The sequence below is a fragment of the Colius striatus genome, chromosome 28, assembly GCF_028858725.1.
Source record: "Colius striatus isolate bColStr4 chromosome 28, bColStr4.1.hap1, whole genome shotgun sequence".
Classification (NCBI taxonomy): domain Eukaryota; kingdom Metazoa; phylum Chordata; class Aves; order Coliiformes; family Coliidae; genus Colius; species Colius striatus.
Window position 1 is genome coordinate 138,721 of NC_084786.1, and position 24,236 is coordinate 162,956.

At 55.9% G+C, this 24,236-nt stretch overlaps 3 protein-coding genes across 3 annotated transcripts in view; all 3 read right to left on the bottom strand.

Annotated features, from left to right (window-relative positions):
* LOC133628075 (scavenger receptor cysteine-rich type 1 protein M130-like) overlaps positions 1–24,236 on the bottom strand; it is a 376,192-nt gene that overhangs the window by 46,026 nt on the left and 305,930 nt on the right. The gene's annotated exons all lie outside the window — the stretch shown is intronic.
* Positions 14,384–15,616, bottom strand: LOC133628087 (izumo sperm-egg fusion protein 1-like). Its single transcript, XM_062015987.1, has 4 exons — positions 15,509–15,616; positions 14,870–15,142; positions 14,628–14,769; positions 14,384–14,539 (listed from the first exon to the last, which is right to left on the bottom strand). The coding sequence occupies exons 1-4, from the start codon at positions 15,582–15,584 to the stop codon at positions 14,482–14,484; spliced, it is 549 nt and encodes a 182-aa protein (XP_061871971.1). The 5' UTR covers positions 15,585–15,616; the 3' UTR covers positions 14,384–14,481.
* On the bottom strand, positions 20,790–22,022 carry LOC133628084 (izumo sperm-egg fusion protein 1-like). Its single transcript, XM_062015984.1, has 4 exons — positions 21,915–22,022; positions 21,276–21,548; positions 21,034–21,175; positions 20,790–20,945 (listed from the first exon to the last, which is right to left on the bottom strand). Exons 1-4 carry the CDS (start codon positions 21,988–21,990, stop codon positions 20,888–20,890), a joined length of 549 nt encoding a protein of 182 aa, XP_061871968.1. The 5' UTR covers positions 21,991–22,022; the 3' UTR covers positions 20,790–20,887.

Consider the following 24,236-nt stretch of genomic DNA (forward strand, 5'->3'; position numbering starts at 1 on the left):
TGCCTGTGGGAAATGTTCCACAACCAGTGTGTGTGCCAAGGTTGTATCCCCTTCTAGAGCCATTGCCAGATGGTGCTGAACAACATGGTGTTCCATCCTGCTCCAGCCAGGTGGAAGGAACACACGCTGATGGGGACCGGCAGGAATCCATCCATCAAAATGTTCCTGCTGCAAAGCCAGGGTGGGATCCCAACCAGCCAGGACCCCAAAGGCTTTCAAGAAGATATCAGAGATGGGCACTAGTTGGCAGAAAACACACTGTGCCAAAAGCAAACGTTTGATTCCAAGTCTATGAAGTGAAAGAAGCAGCAAATGGATTCCTGTCTGCCTTCATGGAGCGGCTCAAAGCCACTGCCAGCAAACACACTCACCTGGACCCTGAAAAACCAGAAGCAGCTGCTCAGCTGGCTTCTGTCTTTGTGACACAGCCCCAGATATGAGAGAGACTTCCAAAATGAGGAGGAGCACACTCAATTGGAGACGTCAGAAGTAGCATAAAAGGTTTAAATAAGATAACATTTACCCCAGTGTCTCACCTGTGCAGAATGGGTCCCTGATGCTGGGGCTGCTCCAGAGGATCAAGCTGCCAAAACAAGTGGCAATAATGCACTGCAAGGGCCACTGACTCTGAAACACTCCAGTACACTGGAAAGATCCCAGGAGACAGGGCCGTCAGCAGCAGAGCACGATCCGGAAGGTGATCATTTGTCTGAGCTGCTGAAAGCTCCCGAGAGTAACTTGACTCTTGGCAGTTGATCCGTGGCTCTGTGGCTGTTGCTGCGTGCTGCCCGTGTCAGCTCACACAAGGATAGAACTCAACGTGCCCCTCCAGCAGCTCCTCACCTCTCTCCTGGGCATGACGTCAGGATGGGCTGGAAAAGCCGTTGGCTGGCCTGGGTCAGCTGCACAGGGTGTTCCTCTTCCAAGTGTCTTATGCAAGTTAACCCTAGCCCAGCCCCAACCAGGACAGCCCCAAACCAGGGCTCCCTACACAGGACAGTTGGGAGCCAAAAGCTTCTGTCAAGTTTCCCTTGTTTCCAGTGTTTGACTTGTCCAGTGTTGGGCTTTATTTTGTAGCACATGGACAGAGTTGTAGGATACAGCCAAGGGAAACTACAGCTGGGCTTGGCAAGACTTTCTGCTCTTGCTTTTCTCTGCAGAGAGTGATGGAGGCAGCTGGGACTTTGCAGCCCTAAGGACAGAAGGACGTGTCACTGGAGCAGGGGGAGGGACAGGGTAGATGTCCTGGTTTTGCTCAGCCAGGGACAAAGAGCCAGGAGGCTGCTGGCTCACTGCTGGAACCAGACACAAGGGGAAACATCAAAAGCTCCCAGAGGTTGCAATCAGAACAGTTTAATAGAACAACAACAAGGAACAAGGGAAGGAGAAACAGTTCTAACAATGCACGAGGGGATGTACAAAGGGGATGGTGAGTGACGCCGTTGCTCATCAGCCGGGACCCGACACAACTGCACACATGTGCTGGGCACCATGTCAGGATGGGATCCAACACCTGCTGGCCAGCCTGGGGCAGCTGCCCATGCTGCACCCCTTCCCACATCCTTCTAGAACATAACCTTTTGCCAGCAGAAACGAGCACAGTGTTTGTTGTCCAGACACAGGTGCTGGAACCTCCCGCCAATCAGGCTCAGCGCTCTGTCCACTTGATGGGAGAGGCCTGGAAGGCAAAAATCCCACAGATTGGCCACAGACACTGATATCCAACCACCGTGAGCAGCTCAGAGCCCCAGGCCCCACTTGGAATGGCTTTGGCCTGCAGCAGGGACCCAATTGGCTGGCAGATACTTCTCAGCCCCAATTGCTCCAACATCCTTCCCAGTCAAGATGCTGACAAGCATCCCCTATCTGCTGCTTCAAGCCAAAAGGGATCTTGCAAAAGGGGCTGGTTCAGCTGCAGCAGCCAAAGCTGCTCAAATGCATTCCCAGCCCTACAAGAGAGGCTGCACGTGCCCAGGCCCAGGCCACTTGCCACATCCGTCTCCTGGAACAGCCCTGAGCAGAACACTTGGGTAAAAGCTGTGGCCTTGCCAAGCCACTGAATCCATTTCTAATTCAAGGCCCCCAAGCTACATCTTGGACTCTGAACACAGAGGTATTCCTCTTACCTTTGATTTGACAGACTTCATAGTCATCAACGTCAGGGAGCGCTGAGAGAGAAATTGTGGCCCCAGACTCTCTCCTCAAGCTGTTAATAAACTGTCCCTGTTTGCCAATCATGTGTCTGACTGTATCCTTGATAGCAAAGAGAAAGCAAGAGTCAAGGAGAGAAATGTAGATCAAACACCACTGTGCCCTGGGGCTTCTTTTGCCCATCTTCCTGGTTCCTGCAGCTCATTTGCAGGGTGGGTTTGGACAGGCAGCTGGAACATGACCCTCCTGCACAGTGGAAAGCACCACAATTTATCCCCTGCTCTCAGGGACTGTGAACTCAAAGCCTGCTGAAGGCTTTCAGAGCATCACCCTGACAGATCAGGGTGGAAAGTGATGGAGAAAAAGGACTCCAGCAACCATCCCAGGGTGTAGCCCTGACAACTAAACGCTGAAACCCTCGTTGGCTGGTTCTGAATCTCCCTGGGTTGGCCTGAGATGGAAGAAGCAGGAGATGGCTGTGTAGGGCAGGGCAGGAGGCACGAGCAGGACAGTGGCTGCTTACCTTGGGCACCTCTATTTCCCACACAAGGACATTGGACTTTTTCTTTCGGCGCCGGTTCTGGCGACTCACTGTCTGCCCCTGGAGACTGTCTGTGTCCTCCAAGTCCATGTGAGTCGCACTGAAACCTGCCAGAAAGGCACCATGTCAGCATTCAGACAGCCCACACAACGCAGCTCCCACACACCAGCCCAGGAGAAGAGATCCTTTGGCAGAGAGATGCCACTGAGCACTTGCTCCGCATTCTGTTGGGATGCTCCTGCCTCAGGATCCCCAGGATGTCAGAAAGGGTCAAGTCCCATCACACAGAGTCCACTGAAAGCTTCCCTTGATGCCTGGGGACCACCCAGCCCAGCTCTGGGAATGCCACCATAGGAGGCCCGAGTCGAGCAGCAGCCCTTCACACCCAGTGAGCCCTTCCCCAGCACACACCATCTAGGATCTGGAAGCCAAGAGCCAAAGAGCCCAACGGGGCCGAGCAGCCCTTACCTGGCGCGTGCTCCACTTCGCTGCCCGCCGGCATCCAGCCGCCAGCAAACCTCCTGGCAGCCGTGTGCTGAGTGGCGGGGAAGGGGCTGCGTGTGCCACAGCCGGCAACGGCCCCGCTCGCAGCCCGGGGCTCTGCCTGCGGGGATGGCGGCAGCGCAGCAGCGCTCTGGGCACGGCTCGGCTCCGGCGGGGTCCCGCACACGCTGCTGGCGCTGCCGGCGCTGCTGCCGGCCGCGGGGCTGGGTTGGCAGCTCAGCCTCAGCCCTGCCTGGGACACTGTGCTCTCAGGAAGCGGGAGGGCACAACAGCCAGCAGGGACGGCGGCTGCTGCTTCGGGCCGGGATTCCTCCTCTAGCCCTCGTTCCTCCTGCGCTTCCTCAGCGCCTGTGGCCGCTTCCCCGGGAGTGCTCTGGGCACTGCTCGGCTCCTGCCCGGCTCCCACACGCGCTGCTGGCGCTGCCGGCGCTGCTGGCGCTGCTCTGCGTCGGCGCCTGAGCCTGAGCCCTGTGCGGGGCTGGCTGCAGCGCTGCCGGGACACTGTGCTCTGCACGGGGACAGAAACAGCAGCAGGGACGCCGCTCTCCTCTGCACATCCTCCTGTCTCTGCTCCTGCCGTGTCACCCTCAGCAGTGCTGGGCTCAGCTGTTGCTGCTGACACATCCTGAAGGTTGGTCCCTGGGCATTCCTCGGCTGATGATACAGGCAGCTCCTGAGGGACACAGGCTTCCCTTTGGGGCGATGATTCCTCCTCTGTCCCTCCTCTCTGCTGCGCTTCCTCAGCAGCTGCTGCCGCTTCAGCACCATCTCTGGGCTGCTCTTTGCTGTGGGAGTAGAGCCACCAGCAGCCCAGCAGTGCCAGCGCTCCAGGCACGGCGTAGGGGATCACGCTGGCCAAGCAAAGAGCCATTGCAAAGAGCCACAGCAGCATCTAGCAGGAGAAACAGACAGCATGGTCAAGTCGTCCCAGGGAAGGGAACAGCAAGAGCTTGAGCTATTGCTCTGTGCTCTACACCCTCATGTTTTGGCCCAAAGCATTGCTTTTAGCTTCCAAAGCGTCATCTTGAGGCCCACAGAAGAATCACCAGACAGCAACACTACCCATAGCCTTGGCCAGGCTCTGCAGGTAGAAGGGCTCAGCATCGAAATGGACTGGGAGGTGCAGAGCAGCCTCTCCTGTCATCCCTGTCTACATCCTTTTCCCTGTCCTGAGAGTTTGGGTCATCCTTACCTTTGGAAGAGGATGGAAGTTGAGAAGTGGGAAGCAAACGAGAAATGGCTGTAAGCAATCAGGAAGGCAAGTAGCCAAAGAAGGAGCTGACTCCTCTCGAGGGCAGCTCAGCCCAACTGGCTCTGGCTGTCCCGCTGGGAGGCTTTATAGTCCCTGGCCAGGTGAGGTCACAAACGCCGGGTGGGGTCTGGAAGAGCCCCTGTGTGACATCGGCACAACCCAACATTCTCTGTCTCCCTTGGTGACCACCACAACGCTGCCCCTCCCCTGGGATGGCCTCTGGAATCATTAAAGGCTCAAGGATCAAACCTTTACACACACACTCACACACTGGTGGTGGAACATTTCCCACAGACACACACTGGCTGTCAAAGCAGTGGGGTTGCACTCCATAGTCTCTAAAGGTCCCTTCCAGCCCCCACCATTCTGTGATTCTATGATTCTATGAACATGTCCAGGTGGCTTTTGAAGACCTCCAGAGGAGGAGATCTCCTCTCCCTGATCACTTTGAATGGTTCATTCATAAATCAAAACTTTTCTCACCACGCTGAGTCTGTTTTGCCCCAGACATTAATTGCTGAGGGGTCTCCCTGTCCTTACCTTGCCTCACAAACCTCTTGTTTTATTTCTCTCTCCCCTGTCCAGCTGAGGAGGGGGAGGGATAGAGCGACTTGGTGGGCACCTGGCACCCAGCCAGGGCTAAAGCACCACACCAAAACCACAAGCTGCAGCCAAGCTGTAGTCCCAGGCAAGGGAACAGGAATAGCTTGAGCTATTGCTAGGAGCAGATTTCCGGCTGCTCCTTCCATTCACAGCTCTGCTCTACCAGCTCTGTGCTCTAAACCCTCATGTTTGGGCCCAAAGCATTGCTTTTAGCTTCCAAAGCCTCATCTTGAGGTCAACCGAAGAATCACCAGACAGCAACACTACCCATAGCCTTGGCCAGGCTCTGCAGGTGGAAGAGCTCAGCATCGAAATGGACTGGGAGGTGCAGAGCAGCCTCTCCTGTCATCCCTGTCTACATCCTCTTCCCTGTCCTGAGAGTTTAGGGCATCCTTACCTTTGGAAGAGGATGGAAGTTGAGAAGTGGGTAGCAAATGAGAAATGGCTGTAAGCAATCAGGAAGGCGAGTAGCCAAAGGAGGAGCTGAGTCCTCCCGAGGGCAGCTCAGCCCAACTGGCTCTGGCTGACCCGCTGGGAGGCTTTATAGCCTCTGGCCAGGTGAGGTCACAAACGCCGGGTGGGGTCTGGAACAGCCTCTGTGTGACATCAGCAGCGCACAGCGTTCTCCCTCTCCCTTGGTGATGGCCACAGCGCTCCCCCTCCCCTGGGATGGCCTCTGGAATCATTCCTGGCAATAATTTAGAACTTCAACTTCTACTAAAGGCACAGCACTGTTCACACTGTCAGCAAAAGTCTGACACTGAGCAGGGCTGCAGGGAGGAGGCAGCTGGGGAGCAAGAAATCCGCTCCACAGTGGCTCCCTGGGACACCAGCACGGAGGCTGGGACAGAGCAGAGACTGCGTGGGCAGCCCTGTGAGCTCTTGCAGAAGAAGGGAGCTGCAGGGTACTGTGGAACTCACAAGCTGTATGTCTGTGATGCCAGGAAAGTACCAATCAGGACTAAATAGCCAATGTGACTGTCAAGTAGGGATTCTTTCTGGCAGCGCTGGGCACACAGGGGATGGCTCCACCAAGTGTGTGCCCTGCTTAGAGCAAAACTTTCCACATGTCCCAGACTAGATCTGCATGTTCATTGCACTTCTGCATGAGTTCCCCCCATTGTCCTGCCTCAGTCTGCCCAGGCCACAGCTCCCTCAAATCTCTTTAGCATGGCCTCAGGGGCCATTGAGGATGAAGATCTGAGTCTTCCTCACAGTGTTTTTCACCTTTGTTTGGCCAAACCACAGGACAGACTTGAGCAGTTTCTGATTCATTTCCCTCACTCTGATTTGCCCAAGATAAGTTCTGTTCTTGCCAGATAACAACAGGAGTGAGATGTGCTGCAGTGATGGCTTCTTGTGACTCTCCAAGATCAGCAATGTCCTGAAGCTTGTGCTGCCACAAGGGAACAAGTTCCTAACGCCAATATTTCAGACACCAAACACTTACAAATGTGTTCCTGCAGATTTCTGGCTGAATGACGCTTCTGTGCTCTGAGGCTTCTGCAACATCTGCAATTCATTTGACACCTGGGCCAACAGTCTGTCATTGTCTGAAAAAACGCTGGGTTTTGGGTGAACTTTGCTCATTAGACTCTCGTTATAGCACCGAAACACAGCTCCATCCCAAAGCCCACCCAGCTCCAAGGTGCCACCAGCCCTCACTGAGCATGTGCTCTGCATTCTCCTCACCCCACACCTTTAAAAGCAAAGTGAGAGCATTACACAGCAATCCAGATGAAGGTCTCTGTGACCAGAGTCACTCCAGCCCCACCTGGAAGAGAAAGAGATTGTAAAAATGGCTTAAGAAAGGGGGCTGTTGGGGAAGACACCATCGTGAATAAGTCAGGGAAGGTTCCAGCTCAGGCTGCCTCTGACTCCTGAGAGCAGCCGACGGCTGCACCTCTCTGCACCTCTCTGCCCCCACAGGGACGCCTCTGGCTCAGAGCTGGTTGTGCCAAGGGCTGGCTGGGGAAGCTCAGAAATCCCTCTGCACAGTCACTTCTCTCATCTCCTGCTGCACTATTCGCAGCCTCAACATCTGCACGAGCTTTGGCAGACGCTGTGTCCATCCCCAGCAGCCCACCAGCACCTGGGGAACCTGTTGCTGCCAGCAACTGCACCGTGGGTTCAGCTGGGTGTCAGAGTCACAGCAAAGCTGGGGAAGGGTCATGAGAACAGGTCTGATGAGGAGAGGCTCAGGGAGATGGGGATGTTGAGCCCAGAGGAGGCTGAGAGGAGACAGGATCACTCTCTACAGCTGCCTGAAGGGGGTTGTAGTGAGGTGGGGGTCGAGCTCTTCTCTCCTGTACTGAGTAACAGAACACGAGGAAATGGGTTTAAGCTGCGCCAGGGCAGGTTCAGATTGGACATCAGGAAGAAGTTTGTCACTCAGAGGGTTGTGAAGCACTGGGACGGGCTGCCCAGGGAGCTGGTGCAGTCCCCACCCCTGGAGATATTCACAAGTCGCGTAGATGAAGTGCTGAGGGATGTGGTTCAGCGATGGGCCTGGCAGTGTGAGGTGAGGGCTTGGACTCCATCATCTGAGAGGCCTTTTCCAACCACAACAATTCCATGGTTCTATGACAGAGGTAGGAAAGCTGCGGCTGGGTTCTTCCTTGTGTGCCTCAGTGCCCACCCCATCTCTCTGGCCTGCACCCTGCATTTGTTCATCTGGGCTGAGCAGACGAAGTGCACACGACTGAGGGCAGCTCCCACACCTAAAGGGCTGGGAAGGTACAACTTGGCTGTCTCAGTCCTCGGTCTGGGGCCCAAGACCTCCTGGTTTGCATCCAAACCCTCATTTTTAGCTTCCAAAGTGGTACTTTTGGGAACAAATCCTCATTTTCACCATCCAAAGCGAGAGGTTTTGCTTCCAAACCCTCCTCTGGGGGCCCAAACCCTCCTTTTTAGCTTCCAATGCCTTATTTTGAGGCCTAGGCCACCATGTAAATCTTTCAAACCTCACTTGGTGACCCAAACCCTAATTTTCTTCCAAAGCCCAGTTTTCACCTTCCAAACCTTGGGATTAGATTTCAACTCCTCCTCTTCTAGGTCCAAACCATCACCTTTCTTTTCAAAGTCTCATTTTTGTGCACAAACCCTCATTTCTTTGCTTCCAAAGAATCAATTTTAACCTCAAAAGGCTCGTTTTGTGGCTCAGATGCTCATGTTTAGCTTCCAAAGCCTCCTTTTTGCCTTTTCTAACCTTATTGCTTGGAGCACAGTCCTCCAATTTTTGGTTCCAAAGTCTCACTTTGTGGCCCAAGTTCTTCTTTTTAGCTTTAACCTGTTCCTTTTCAGCTTTCAACCCCTCATTCTCCGGTCTCAACCTCAGTTATCAGCATCCAAAGCCTCGTTTTAGCTTTCTAACACACCTTGTTGGGTAAACCCCCTCCTTTTGAGCTGCCAAGGCCTCCCCTTGGAGGGCACAAGCAGCAGCTGGGCAGATGCTGCCCTTGTGTGTCTCTGTGCCCGTGCGGCCGCTGCGTGCCGCGTCCCCTCACACCCCAGGCTGCACATGGGCAGTGCCTGGGGGTACCCAGGGAGGGCCTTGGGTGGCCGCCCCTGTGTCAGCGTGTGCCCGGCACCCCGTGTCCCGTCCCTGCCCACCACACAGCACACACCGGCCCCAGCCTCTCGCCCCCCGCCCTGCAGGGAGCCCTCAGCGCTGAGAAGGGCCCCTGAGCTCAGCCTTCTCCTCTGCAGGGCCGCAGCCTCTGCTGCCCACAGCCATGTGCCGGCCCCTCAGCACTCGGCCCCTCAGGGCCTGTGTCCAGCAGCTCCCGTCTCTCTGGCCCTGCCTCTGCCTCTGCCTGTGGCTCAGGGGCTTTGCAGCACAGGGCGGGAGGGGCCAGAGCCCGCCCTGAGGCGCCGCCGCCTCTGATTGGCTGCGGGGCTGTCACTGCCCTGCCTGGTCCCGCCCTCCCTGAGGCGCCGCCGCCTCTGATTGGCTGCGAGGCTGTCACTGCCCTGCCTGGGCCCGCCCTCCCTGAGGCGCCGCCGCCTCTGATTGGCCGCCGCTCACACGTCAATCAGGGCTGTGCCCGCCTGCTGCGCTGCCATTGGCTGCCCCGGGGCTGGGCGCTGAGGGAGCCTCTGGCTCAGGCCACAGCAGCTCTGGCTGGGATCTGTGTGCTGTGTCAGTGCCCCACAGAGAGCACAGACACACTGAGGCACAGACAGTGCTGCTGGGCGGGGAAATGAGCCCTCAGTGCCCTTGGCTGGCCCAGCAATGAACAGGGACGGCTGGCAGCCCCTGCCCAGGGCTACAGCTCCCACATGGCCCAGGAGCCAACAGCCAGTGCCCCAGGCCTACAGCTCCCACACGCCCCGGGGCCTCCTTCCTGCTGCCTGACCCTGCAGGGACACCAGCCCCTGGCCAGGCCCCCCTGACCCTGCAGCCCCATGGCCGCCTCCCCAGGGCTGCACAGGCCCAGCCCCAGGAGGAGCCAAAGGAGGAGGAGGAGGAAAATATGGGGGAGGAGCAGGGCAGAGGGACAGAGCAGGAAAGGGATGGAGCTTAAGGAGACAGGGAGTGCAGGAGGAAAAAGAGCAACAAGCAGCAGCAGAGAGGGACAGAGAGAGAGGATTGGAAGGGCAGAAAGGAGGATGGGGGGATACACAGACACAGGCAGGGAGAGGGAGTGGGGGACAGAGAGACAGAAAAGGCAGCAGGACAGTGGAGTGACAGAGAAATGGGACAGGGATTAGGACAGAGAGACAAGGGAAAGGAGAGAGAAAGGGAGAGACAGGGACAGAAGGCAGGGACAGAGAAAAGAAGGAAGGGAAAGCATCCAGAGGGAGTGAGGAACAGAGGGATGTGGATCAGCAGAAGGAGGAACAGGAGGGTGGAACAGCGATGGGCTGAGAGAGTCAGAGGAAGAGCTAAAAGGGGATGGCGAGCAGGATGGAGGCCTGGAGAGAAGAGAGAAGCTCCAGCCAGCTGAGCAAGATGAGCAGGAAAGTGGGGACAGGCTGTGGGGGAGAGAGGGAAAATAAGGCCAGGAATCACAACATGGTGACAGGAAAAGGCAAAGGACAGGGAGCAGGAGAGGAGAAAAAATAGCAACAGGATGTAGGACAGACAAGGAGGGGTTAGAAAATACAGACAAGGAGTCCTACAGAGAAAGAGAAAGAAAAAACAGTGGTGGGGTAAAGACAGAGAGGGAGGAGGTGAAAGATGAGGGCAGGGAGCCAGAACCGATGGGGAGGGACCAAAGCCAGCAATTATGGACAAGTGCCCTCATTCCCTGAGCAGTGCCCAGGAGCTGCATTAGCAGGAGCCTCCAGAAGTGTGGTGCCTGCAAAAGGCCTGTCCTGGGCCCAGCCCTGCACCCTGAGAGTGCTGCCGACCAGCACCTTGTCCAGTGGCCAGCCCTGGGGAAGGGAAATCACCCAGCTGTTTCTCTGGGGTTTTTTTTTTGATGGTTTTACTTTCAAAAAGCAACTGTCTATGTTCTAAATATCACCTGCAAGGAAAAGGGAAGCAGGCTTCCCAAGTGGGAAAACTTTAATGCCCGAACCAGGTACTAGACTTCAGAGATTTCATAGAATCATAGAATAGAATCAGAGAATGGTGGGGTTGGAAGGGACCTTTAGAGATCATCCAGTCCAACCCCCTGCAGAAGCAGCTCCCACCTAGATCAGGTCACACAGGAACGTGTCTAGGTGGGCCTTGAAGCCCTCCAAGGAAGGAGCCTCCACAGCCTCCCTGGGCAGCCTGTGCCAGGGCTCCCTCACCTCTCAGTAAAAGAGTTCTTTCTTGTGTTTCAATGGAACTGTTTGTGTTCCAGTTTCATCCCATCACCCCTTGTCCTGTTGCTAGCTACAACAGAGAAAAGGGATGTCCCAACCCCCTGACACTCACCCTTTAGATATTTGTAAATGTTAATAAGGTCTGCCTTCAGTCTCCTCTTCTCCAGACTAAACAGCCCCAGGTCCTGCAGCCTTTCCTCATATGAAGCATGCTCCAGTCCCCTGATCCAGTCTCTGTGGCCCTGCACTGGCGTCTTTCTGGCAGTTCTCTGTCCCTCCAGCTGGGGAGCCCAGAACTGGACACAGAACTCCAGATGAGGCCTCACCAGGGCAGAGCAGAGGGGGAGAAGAACCTCCCTCACCCTGCTGCCCACACTCTTCCTCATGCCCCAAGAATGCCATTGGCTTCTTGCTCACGACGGCACGTTGCTGGCTCATGTTCAGTTTATTTTCAGCCAGCACTCCCAGGTACTTCTCCTGGAGCTGCTCTTCAGCAGTTCAACCCCCAGCCTGTCCTGGTGCAGGAGGTTGTTCCTTCCCAGATGCAGGACTCTGCCCTTGTCCTTGCTGAACCTCAGGAGGTTCCTCTCTGCCCAACTCTCCAGCTGGTTAAAATCCCGCTGAATGGCAGCACAGCCTCTGGGCAATCAGCCAGTGCTCCCAGTTTGGTGCCAGCAGGGAACTTGCTGAGGGTCCCTCGGTCCCCTTATCCAGGTGGTTGATGAAGATGTTGGTCCCAGGGCAGCCTTTTTTCAGTCTAGGCTGAGCAGACTGAATGCATACGAATGAGGAGAGCTCCTACACCAAGAGTAGGATGAAGGCAGACGTTTGTTGGCAGACAGGCTGCCATGGAACCTCTGAAAAGTGTGAGAAACCTGGGGCTGGGGGCTTTTGGGTGTCGCTCAGTGTCCACCCTGTCCCCTGAATCTCTCTTGGCTGCATCTGGGCTTTTTCAGTCTCGCCTGAGCAGCTTAGAAAGAAAACACGGGTGCCCTGCACAATCCTTTCTGTTCCTGTGTCAGTGTTTTTTCCCTGCGGTCCCTGTAGGATGCCCTGTGGTCAGCACCATCGTTGCGCTGCAGCCCACGCGCACCCCTGCTGGAGGTGACGGAGGAAAAGACCCCCTTGGCTGAGGAAAACCATTTCCTATGGTTGGAAACACTTTAGTTATCCTCAGTGTGAACACGACTAGCCTTGCTCTGTATTTTCATGGATGAAGTTGCTTTGCTAATAAAGCTCCGTTGTCAAAAATGACCCAGTGCTCCCTGTTTCTGGTCAGTCATGTTTAAAGCAGTAGCTCAGGATGCCCAAGGGGAGGAGAGAGCTCGTCCTCCTCCTCTTTCAGTCTGTCCTGAATGGGAGAGAGCAATGAAGGCTTTCTTAGGGGCTGGCTTCTGAATTGGTGTGTTCTTTGACTCTTCCGTGTAGATGTTGAAATCTGCTTGGAAATACTCGTAGCTTTTGGAGTAGAAAAGAGAAAACAACAACTCAGAGCTTTGTGAGCTGCCACAGAGACTTGCTCCTTGGCTGGGTCAGATCCAAGTGGCAGCCACGGCCTCGTTTCCTCACAGGTGCTTTGTGCAGAACGTAGAGCTCTGGTTTCAGTTCATGAGGTCTGTCTTCTGTGCTTTTGAGACTCTATCTCCAGGGACTCGTAGTGGGACACAGGGCCTCTGACTTGCCAGCCCACACCTGGGCCAAGCTGGCAGTGACAAAGCTGTCAGCCAGGCAGCGATGGGTCTGGGCCTCTGTTCACTGTGGTTCCTTGCCTCTGTCCCTTCAGACAAAACAAGCCTACAAAGACACGTGTGGAGACAAGTGGATGTGAGACAAATCACTGTGAGGAAGGAACAGCGCCTTTCTGAGGGGGAAAAATGCTTTTTTTAGGGGGGAAATCGCTGCTTTGAGGCAAACTGAATTCATCTGAGGGGAGAAAAGTCCCTCTAAAGAGGGAAAATTGCCTTTCTGAGGGGAAAAGCTGCTTTTTTTGGGGTGGAAATCACTGCTTTGAAGCAAATTGAGTTCATCTGAGGGGAGAAAAGTCCCTTTAAGGTGGGAAAAGCGCCTTAGGGGAAAAACTTCTTTTTTGGGGTGGAAATCACTGCTTTGTGGCAAATGAAGTTGATCCGAGGCTTTATATGAAGGAAAAAGCCACTTTACGTGAGGGAAAGTCACATTTTGAGGGGAAAAAACTCTGTTTTAGGGTAAAAATCACTGCTTTGAGGCAAATTAAGTTCATCTGAGGGGTGAAAAGTCCCTTTGAGTCAGGAAAAGTGCCTTTCTGAGGGGGGAAACTGATTTTTGGGGTGAAAATCGCTGCCTCGAGGCAAATTAGACTCATCTGAGGAGGGAAAAATCCCTTTGAAGTGGGAAAAGCGCCTTTCTGAGGGGAAAAACAGCTTTATTGGGGGAAAATCGCTGCTTTTGAGGCAAATTAAGTTGATCCAAGGCTTTCTGTGAGGGAAAAATCCACTTTGTGTGGGGGAATGTCACCTTTTGAGGGGAAAAAAATCTGTTTTGGGTTAACAATCACTGCCTTGAGGCAAATTAAGTTCATTTCAGGGGGGAAAAATCCCTTTGAGGAAGGAAAAGCGCCTGAGGGGGAAAAATGCTTTTTTTAGGGGGGACATCGCTGCTTTGAGGCAAACTGAGTTCATCTGAGGGGAGAAAAGTCCCTGTAAAGAGGGAAAAGTGCAATTCTGAAGGGATAAACTGCTTTTCTGGGGTGGAAATCACTGCTCTGAGGCAAATTCAGTTGATCCCAGGCTTTGTGTGAGGGGAAAAGCCACTTTATGTGGGGGAAAGTCACATTTTGAGGGGAAAAAACTCTGGTTTAGGGTAAAAATCACTGCTTTGAGGCAAATTAAGTTCACCTGAGGGGGGGGAAATCCTCTAGAGACAGGAAAAGTGCCTTTTTGAGGTGGGAAAAGTGCCTTTTTGAGGGGAAAAAAACCTACTTTTTTGGGTGAAAATCGACGCTTTGAGGAAAAGTGAGTTCATCTGAGGGGGAAAAATCCCTTTGAGGCAGGAAAATCGCCCTTTGAGGCAGGAAAATCGCCCACTACGCCCTTGGATTGTTTACTTGATTGCTATCTTGGTTGTGTTACATGGAGTTAACTACAAGTTCCTTACAACACTATTATGAGGGAAAAGATGGCAATATCTGGAGAAGAATTAAACATGGGAACATGCCTGTTGGCAAATAGTGACAGGAGACAGCCTGTGCTGCACTTCAGACACACTGGTGACCTGTGTCCCTCCATGTCCCAGCCTCAGGCTCTTGGTCCCCTAACACCCCCGTATTCCCCCATCCCCTCCCCCATCCTCATTTCTCCCCCCTTCCCACTCTGTGTTCCCTCCATCCCTCCCTTCCCCCCATGCCCCTCTGCTGTCCCTTGGCCCGTGTCCCCCCGGTGTCTCTGACCCCCAGCTCTCAGCCGTCCTCAGGTCCCACCACAGGCAGAAGGTCAATAAACTCCCCCCACCCCCTCAGCCCCTCGTGGGCCCTTCCACATTGTGTGAGAAACTGAGGCAGAGCGTGGGGAAACGGAGTCTGTGTCTACTTTAATAGCAGGGGGAGGGTGTGGGGTCCTGGGAGTCCTGGAGGTCCTGTGGGATCCTGGGCTACCTGGAGGTCCTGGGTGTCCTGTGGGTCCGGGAGGTTGTGGGGGTCTCAGGGGAGCTCAGGGTTCTGCTGGCCCTGGGCGCTGCGGCGCATCCGTTGGCAGAGGCTGTGGGGAGGGCAGGGGGCAGAGCTTAGCACTAAAGCTCCATCCCCCTGTGGGCACGGCATCACGCAGCCCCCTCCCACAGCCTCACCACAAGCCCATGACCACGATGGCCACCACGACGACGCTGCTGCAGCTGGCGATGATGATGGTGGGCACCGGGACCCCCCCCGCAGCGGGGCCAGAGGCCGGCGGGGCCGGGGCCGGGTGGGAGCGCGCGGACGAGCGGGTCACTGCAGGCAGGAGCGGGGGGAAAGGACACAGAGCGGGGTGAGGGCTCAGCGGGATCCCCCTGTGGGAACTGGGGCGGGGGATGTGTGCGTGTGCCCTCACCCACGACGTCAAAGACGAGCTCGGAGGCGACGTCCCCCCGCGCGTCCCGCATCTCGCAGCGGTACCGTCCCCCCGCCGCTGCCGTCACCCCCTTCTGCACCAGCACCGGCTCGGAGCTCTCGGCCTGGAGCTGCTCCTGGGGCTGGGGGGGACCCTCCGTGTGGCCCCGCAGCCGGTAGAACCAGTAGCTCTTGGTGCCGTGGGCCAGCTCGTGCCAGGCCAGGCCGCAGTCCAGACGCAGCTCCTTCCCCTCCTCCACCCACAGACGCCGCTCTGCAGCGGGGTGGGGGGAGTGCGATGAGAACCCCCCTATTTCACACACGTGGATCCTACCCAGGGACCCCAAACTGCCTTCCTGTCCCCGAGAGCTCTACAAATCACCACCCCAGGATCCTTCTTCCTCGAATTGCCCCCTCTGGGCCCCTCATTCCCATGTTATTGCCCTGGGACCCCTCAGATTGTCCTCCTAGGACCCCTCTTCCCAAATTACACCCCCCCAGGACCCCCCTTTCTCCTTGACTTATACCCCTGAGACCCCTTAGACTTCCATCTGTCCTCTCCAGGAACCCTTCATCTCTATCCCTACCCCCCAAAGCCGGCAGCCCCCCTCTCCCCACTGACCCCAACAGCCCCACTCACCCCCGCAATGCACCGTCCGGCTGCAGACGTAAAGGGTGACGTTGCACGAGCTGCATTCGATCCACATCACCTCCATCTTTCCTGGGGGGCCACAGGAGTGTGTGTGTCGGGTCACAACGTAGGGACAGGTCCAGGACCCCCTCAAACTGCCACCTCCAGCCCCCCCAGCTCCTCTACTCACCACAGGTATTGGGGCAAAACACTGCAAGAGGAAGGGGAAAAGGGAGTTAGAGTGAGGTCAGAGGGCAGGGTGGGGATTGGGAGGAGCTCAGCAGATGTCCCAGGGTCCTGGGTCCCACCTTCCTTCTGGAACTGCTTCATGAGCTGCTGGAAGTGGTTGGTCACATCCTGCATGGCCCAGAACATCTCATTGAAGAGCTGCTTGTCTGGGAGAGGAAGGGAAATCTGTCAGCCAGAGGGGAGGGAGATGCCCCAGAGCCCTACTCTGCAGGGCCTCCACTCTTAGGTTCCAGAGTCCACAGCCCTGTGACATGCTGTTACCCCCACAGTTAACAGCACTCTCTGAGCAGTGTCTGACAGGAGTTGTGTGGAGCTCCAGGCAGGGAGGTGTGCGTGTCCCTGTGCTGGCTTTGCCAGGGCCAGGTTTTGGTAACGAGAGGCTCCAGGGGGTGCTTCTTTAAAGAAAGAGCTGCCAGAAGCTTCCCCTGTAGCTGACAGGGCTCATGCCAGTCAGTTCTAAGATGGACACACAGCTGAGCCAGGCCTGGCCAATTAGTGACTGAGGTAACGACTCTGTGATTAACGGACGGGAGAAGGGGAGGAAGTTGCTGGGCACTTGCTGAGCTGCAGCAGCAACAGGGAGGGAGAATGTGACAACATGTCTGCAGTCAGCAAGGTCAGTGGAGAAGGAGGGGGAGGAGGCTGCTTAGGCCCTGACAGAAAGACTCCCCTGTGAGCTGTGCTGAGGCCCATGGTGAGGCAGCTGTGTCCCTGCAGCCCGTGGAGGGCCGTGAGGGATCAGAGACCCACCTGCAGCCCGTGGGGCATCCTATGGGAAGGACCCCTGCCCTCAACTCATCAACCTCTCCTTATATTTCTCTCTCCCCTGTCCAGTTTAGGAGAGGGAGCGAGAGAACAAGTTGCTGGACACCTGACAGCCAGCAAGGGCTAAACCCACCACATCCCCACCCCCTGTTGGGGTTCAGGCTCACCTTGGAGGTTTTTCTCCACCACGCCAGACATGGTCCGTCTAAAGTAGATGGTGATCTCCTCCAGCGTTGCCTCGTCTAGGGGGGTGGGAGGGTGGGCACAAAGGGGGTAGGGGGAGAGGAGCTGAACCTTCCCCTTCATTGCACCCTTTTGGGGGGGGGGCACAAAGGAAGGGAGGTGGATGATGGGTTTGGGTGGAATTTGGGGCAGAATCGGAGGGTCAGGAGGGCAGTTGGGGTGGATTCCCGAGAGCCAGAGTGGGTTTGGCAGGGGCAGGGGGAGTTCAGGATGGGGTTATTGGAGGGGAGGGGAATGGGGGGTTTTGGAGAGGGATGGGGGTCTGGGTTTTGGGTCCCCCTTACCTATGACACCCATGAAGGTCTCTGGGTTGTGTGGCAGCTGGCCCAGTGTCTGCACAGTCCTCAGCAGGATGGCTCTCAGCCGGGTCCTGAGCTCTGGACTGTGTGACATCCCCCGCTGCAGGAAGGGGCCTGTCAGCATCTCCAGCATCTCCATTGCCCCTGGGGAGCAGCGCAGACACCCAGACACCCCCTGGGCTGCCACCAGCAGCAGCAACAGGAGTAGCAAACGCCGCATCGCTGTGGCTCGGGTGCTGCTGGCTGCTGGCATGTCCCAATGTCTCTCGTGCTGCTGGCAGCTCACAATGTCCTGCTGTGCTGCTGGCTGGATGTGACACTGTGTCCCAGCTCAAGTGATGTCATGGGCTGACTGTGACCCTCAGGTGACATCACAAAGCCTTCAGGGCAAGCCCAGGAGCTCCCCAAGCCTTGGAGACACCATGGAGACAGCCCCTGTGATGCAAAGCCCAGAACTGGACACAGGACTCCAGATGAGGCCTCACCAGGGCAGAGCAGAAAGGGAGAAGAACCTCCCTCACCCTGCTGCCCACACTCTTCCTCATGCCCCAAGAATGCCATTGGCTTCTTGCTCACGACGGCACGTTGCTGGCTCATGTTCAGTTTATTTTCAGCCAGCACTCCCAGGTACTTCTCCTGGAGCTGCTCTTCAGCAGTTCAACCCCCAGCCTGTCCTGGTGCAGGAGGTTGTTCCTTCCCAGATGCAGGACTCTGCCCTTGTCCTTGCTGAACCTCAGGAGGTTCCTCTCTGCCCAACTCTCCAGCTGGTCAAAATCCCGCTGAATGGCAGCACAGCCTCTGGGCAATCAGCCAGTGCTCCCAGTTTGGTGCCAGCAGGGAACTTGCTGAGGGTCCCTCTGTCCCCTTATCCAGGTGGTTGATGAAGATGTTGGTCCCAGGGCAGCCTTTTTTCAGTCTAGGCTGAGCAGACTGAATGCATACGAATGAGGAGAGCTCCTACACCAAGAGTAGGATGAAGGCAGACGTTTGTTGGCAGACAGGCTGCCATGGAACCTCTGAAAAGTGTGAGAAACCTGGGGCTGGGGGCTTTTGGGTGTCGCTCAGTGTCCACCCTGTCCCCTGAATCTCTCTTGGCTGCATCTGGGCTTTTTCAGTCTCGCCTGAGCAGCTTAGAAAGAAAACACGGGTGCCCTGCACAATCCTTTCTGTTCCTGTGTCAGTGTTTTTTCCCTGCGGTCCCTGTAGGATGCCCTGTGGTCAGCACCATCGTTGCGCTGCAGCCCACGCGCACCCCTGCTGGAGGTGACGGAGGAAAAGACCCCCCTGGCTGAGGAAAACCATTTCCTATGGTTGGAAACACTTTAGTTATCCTCAGTGTGAACACGACTAGCCTTGCTCTGTATTTTCATGGATGAAGTTGCTTTGCTAATAAAGCTCCGTTGTCAAAAATGACCCAGTGCTCCCTGTTTCTGGTCAGTCATGTTTAAAGCAGTAGCTCAGGATGCCCAAGGGGAGGAGAGAGCTCGTCCTCCTCCTCTTTCAGTCTGTCCTGAATGGGAGAGAGCAATGAAGGCTTTCTTAGGGGCTGGCTTCTGAATTGGTGTGTTCTTTGACTCTTCCGTGTAGATGTTGAAATCTGCTTGGAAATACTCGTAGCTTTTGGAGTAGAAAAGAGAAAACAACAACTCAGAGCTTTGTGAGCTGCCACAGAGACTTGCTCCTTGGCTGGGTCAGATCCAAGTGGCAGCCACGGCCTCGTTTCCTCACAGGTGCTTTGTGCAGAACGTAGAGCTCTGGTTTCAGTTCATGAGGTCTGTCTTCTGTGCTTTTGAGACTCTATCTCCAGGGACTCGTAGTGGGACACAGGGCCTCTGACTTGCCAGCCCACACCTGGGCCAAGCTGGCAGTGACAAAGCTGTCAGCCAGGCAGCGATGGGTCTGGGCCTCTGTTCACTGTGGTTCCTTGCCTCTGTCCCTTCAGACAAAACAAGCCTACAAAGACACGTGTGGAGACAAGTGGATGTGAGACAAATCACTGTGAGGAAGGAACAGCGCCTTTCTGAGGGGGAAAAATGCTTTTTTTAGGGGGGAAATCGCTGCTTTGAGGCAAACTGAATTCATCTGAGGGGAGAAAAGTCCCTCTAAAGAGGGAAAATTGCCTTTCTGAGGGGAAAAGCTGCTTTTTTTGGGGTGGAAATCACTGCTTTGAAGCAAATTGAGTTCATCTGAGGGGAGAAAAGTCCCTTTAAGGTGGGAAAAGCGCCTTAGGGGAAAAACTTCTTTTTTGGGGTGGAAATCACTGCTTTGTGGCAAATGAAGTTGATCCGAGGCTTTATATGAAGGAAAAAGCCACTTTACGTGAGGGAAAGTCACATTTTGAGGGGAAAAAACTCTGTTTTAGGGTAAAAATCACTGCTTTGAGGCAAATTAAGTTCATCTGAGGGGTGAAAAGTCCCTTTGAGTCAGGAAAAGTGCCTTTCTGAGGGGGGAAACTGATTTTTGGGGTGAAAATCGCTGCCTCGAGGCAAATTAGACTCATCTGAGGAGGGAAAAATCCCTTTGAAGTGGGAAAAGCGCCTTTCTGAGGGGAAAAACAGCTTTATTGGGGGAAAATCGCTGCTTTTGAGGCAAATTAAGTTGATCCAAGGCTTTCTGTGAGGGAAAAATCCACTTTGTGTGGGGGAATGTCACCTTTTGAGGGGAAAAAAATCTGTTTTGGGTTAACAATCACTGCCTTGAGGCAAATTAAGTTCATTTCAGGGGGGAAAAATCCCTTTGAGGAAGGAAAAGCGCCTGAGGGGGAAAAATGCTTTTTTTAGGGGGGACATCGCTGCTTTGAGGCAAACTGAGTTCATCTGAGGGGAGAAAAGTCCCTGTAAAGAGGGAAAAGTGCAATTCTGAAGGGATAAACTGCTTTTCTGGGGTGGAAATCACTGCTCTGAGGCAAATTCAGTTGATCCCAGGCTTTGTGTGAGGGGAAAAGCCACTTTATGTGGGGGAAAGTCACATTTTGAGGGGAAAAAACTCTGGTTTAGGGTAAAAATCACTGCTTTGAGGCAAATTAAGTTCACCTGAGGGGGGGGAAATCCTCTAGAGACAGGAAAAGTGCCTTTTTGAGGTGGGAAAAGTGCCTTTTTGAGGGGAAAAAAACCTACTTTTTTGGGTGAAAATCGACGCTTTGAGGAAAAGTGAGTTCATCTGAGGGGGAAAAATCCCTTTGAGGCAGGAAAATCGCCCTTTGAGGCAGGAAAATCGCCCACTACGCCCTTGGATTGTTTACTTGATTGCTATCTTGGTTGTGTTACATGGAGTTAACTACAAGTTCCTTACAACACTATTATGAGGGAAAAGATGGCAATATCTGGAGAAGAATTAAACATGGGAACATGCCTGTTGGCAAATAGTGACAGGAGACAGCCTGTGCTGCACTTCAGACACACTGGTGACCTGTGTCCCTCCATGTCCCAGCCTCAGGCTCTTGGTCCCCTAACACCCCCGTATTCCCCCATCCCCTCCCCCATCCTCATTTCTCCCCCCTTCCCACTCTGTGTTCCCTCCATCCCTCCCTTCCCCCCATGCCCCTCTGCTGTCCCTTGGCCCGTGTCCCCCCGGTGTCTCTGACCCCCAGCTCTCAGCCGTCCTCAGGTCCCACCACAGGCAGAAGGTCAATAAACTCCCCCCACCCCCTCAGCCCCTCGTGGGCCCTTCCACATTGTGTGAGAAACTGAGGCAGAGCGTGGGGAAACGGAGTCTGTGTCTACTTTAATAGCAGGGGGAGGGTGTGGGGTCCTGGGAGTCCTGGAGGTCCTGTGGGATCCTGGGCTACCTGGAGGTCCTGGGTGTCCTGTGGGTCCGGGAGGTTGTGGGGGTCTCAGGGGAGCTCAGGGTTCTGCTGGCCCTGGGCGCTGCGGCGCATCCGTTGGCAGAGGCTGTGGGGAGGGCAGGGGGCAGAGCTTAGCACTAAAGCTCCATCCCCCTGTGGGCACGGCATCACGCAGCCCCCTCCCACAGCCTCACCACAAGCCCATGACCACGATGGCCACCACGACGACGCTGCTGCAGCTGGCGATGATGATGGTGGGCACCGGGACCCCCCCCGCAGCGGGGCCAGAGGCCGGCGGGGCCGGGGCCGGGTGGGAGCGCGCGGACGAGCGGGTCACTGCAGGCAGGAGCGGGGGGAAAGGACACAGAGCGGGGTGAGGGCTCAGCGGGATCCCCCTGTGGGAACTGGGGCGGGGGATGTGTGCGTGTGCCCTCACCCACGACGTCAAAGACGAGCTCGGAGGCGACGTCCCCCCGCGCGTCCCGCATCTCGCAGCGGTACCGTCCCCCCGCCGCTGCCGTCACCCCCTTCTGCACCAGCACCGGCTCGGAGCTCTCGGCCTGGAGCTGCTCCTGGGGCTGGGGGGGACCCTCCGTGTGGCCCCGCAGCCGGTAGAACCAGTAGCTCTTGGTGCCGTGGGCCAGCTCGTGCCAGGCCAGGCCGCAGTCCAGACGCAGCTCCTTCCCCTCCTCCACCCACAGACGCCGCTCTGCAGCGGGGTGGGGGGAGTGCGATGAGAACCCCCCTATTTCACACACGTGGATCCTACCCAGGGACCCCAAACTGCCTTCCTGTCCCCGAGAGCTCTACAAATCACCACCCCAGGATCCTTCTTCCTCGAATTGCCCCCTCTGGGCCCCTCATTCCCATGTTATTGCCCTGGGACCCCTCAGATTGTCCTCCTAGGACCCCTCTTCCCAAATTACACCCCCCCAGGACCCCCCTTTCTCCTTGACTTATACCCCTGAGACCCCTTAGACTTCCATCTGTCCTCTCCAGGAACCCTTCATCTCTATCCCTACCCCCCAAAGCCGGCAGCCCCCCTCTCCCCACTGACCCCAACAGCCCCACTCACCCCCGCAATGCACCGTCCGGCTGCAGACGTAAAGGGTGACGTTGCACGAGCTGCATTCGATCCACATCACCTCCATCTTTCCTGGGGGGCCACAGGAGTGTGTGTGTCGGGTCACAACGTAGGGACAGGTCCAGGACCCCCTCAAACTGCCACCTCCAGCCCCCCCAGCTCCTCTACTCACCACAGGTATTGGGGCAAAACACTGCAAGAGGAAGGGGAAAAGGGAGTTAGAGTGAGGTCAGAGGGCAGGGTGGGGATTGGGAGGAGCTCAGCAGATGTCCCAGGGTCCTGGGTCCCACCTTCCTTCTGGAACTGCTTCATGAGCTGCTGGAAGTGGTTGGTCACATCCTGCATGGCCCAGAACATCTCATTGAAGAGCTGCTTGTCTGGGAGAGGAAGGGAAATCTGTCAGCCAGAGGGGAGGGAGATGCCCCAGAGCCCTACTCTGCAGGGCCTCCACTCTTAGGTTCCAGAGTCCACAGCCCTGTGACATGCTGTTACCCCCACAGTTAACAGCACTCTCTGAGCAGTGTCTGACAGGAGTTGTGTGGAGCTCCAGGCAGGGAGGTGTGCGTGTCCCTGTGCTGGCTTTGCCAGGGCCAGGTTTTGGTAACGAGAGGCTCCAGGGGGTGCTTCTTTAAAGAAAGAGCTGCCAGAAGCTTCCCCTGTAGCTGACAGGGCTCATGCCAGTCAGTTCTAAGATGGACACACAGCTGAGCCAGGCCTGGCCAATTAGTGACTGAGGTAACGACTCTGTGATTAACGGACGGGAGAAGGGGAGGAAGTTGCTGGGCACTTGCTGAGCTGCAGCAGCAACAGGGAGGGAGAATGTGACAACATGTCTGCAGTCAGCAAGGTCAGTGGAGAAGGAGGGGGAGGAGGCTGCTTAGGCCCTGACAGAAAGACTCCCCTGTGAGCTGTGCTGAGGCCCATGGTGAGGCAGCTGTGTCCCTGCAGCCCGTGGAGGGCCGTGAGGGATCAGAGACCCACCTGCAGCCCGTGGGGCATCCTATGGGAAGGACCCCTGCCCTCAACTCATCAACCTCTCCTTATATTTCTCTCTCCCCTGTCCAGTTTAGGAGAGGGAGCGAGAGAACAAGTTGCTGGACACCTGACAGCCAGCAAGGGCTAAACCCACCACATCCCCACCCCCTGTTGGGGTTCAGGCTCACCTTGGAGGTTTTTCTCCACCACGCCAGACATGGTCCGTCTAAAGTAGATGGTGATCTCCTCCAGCGTTGCCTCGTCTAGGGGGGTGGGAGGGTGGGCACAAAGGGGGTAGGGGGAGAGGAGCTGAACCTTCCCCTTCATTGCACCCTTTTGGGGGGGGGGCACAAAGGAAGGGAGGTGGATGATGGGTTTGGGTGGAATTTGGGGCAGAATCGGAGGGTCAGGAGGGCAGTTGGGGTGGATTCCCGAGAGCCAGAGTGGGTTTGGCAGGGGCAGGGGGAGTTCAGGATGGGGTTATTGGAGGGGAGGGGAATGGGGGGTTTTGGAGAGGGATGGGGGTCTGGGTTTTGGGTCCCCCTTACCTATGACACCCATGAAGGTCTCTGGGTTGTGTGGCAGCTGGCCCAGTGTCTGCACAGTCCTCAGCAGGATGGCTCTCAGCCGGGTCCTGAGCTCTGGACTGTGTGACATCCCCCGCTGCAGGAAGGGGCCTGTCAGCATCTCCAGCATCTCCATTGCCCCTGGGGAGCAGCGCAGACACCCAGACACCCCCTGGGCTGCCACCAGCAGCAGCAACAGGAGTAGCAAACGCCGCATCGCTGTGGCTCGGGTGCTGCTGGCTGCTGGCATGTCCCAATGTCTCTCGTGCTGCTGGCAGCTCACAATGTCCTGCTGTGCTGCTGGCTGGATGTGACACTGTGTCCCAGCTCAAGTGATGTCATGGGCTGACTGTGACCCTCAGGTGACATCACAAAGCCTTCAGGGCAAGCCCAGGAGCTCCCCAAGCCTTGGAGACACCATGGAGACAGCCCCTGTGATGCAAAGCCCAGAACTGGACACAGGACTCCAGATGAGGCCTCACCAGGGCAGAGCAGAAAGGGAGAAGAACCTCCCTCACCCTGCTGCCCACACTCTTCCTCATGCCCCAAGAATGCCATTGGCTTCTTGCTCACGACGGCACGTTGCTGGCTCATGTTCAGTTTATTTTCAGCCAGCACTCCCAGGTACTTCTCCTGGAGCTGCTCTTCAGCAGTTCAACCCCCAGCCTGTCCTGGTGCAGGAGGTTGTTCCTTCCCAGATGCAGGACTCTGCCCTTGTCCTTGCTGAACCTCAGGAGGTTCCTCTCTGCCCAACTCTCCAGCTGGTCAAAAT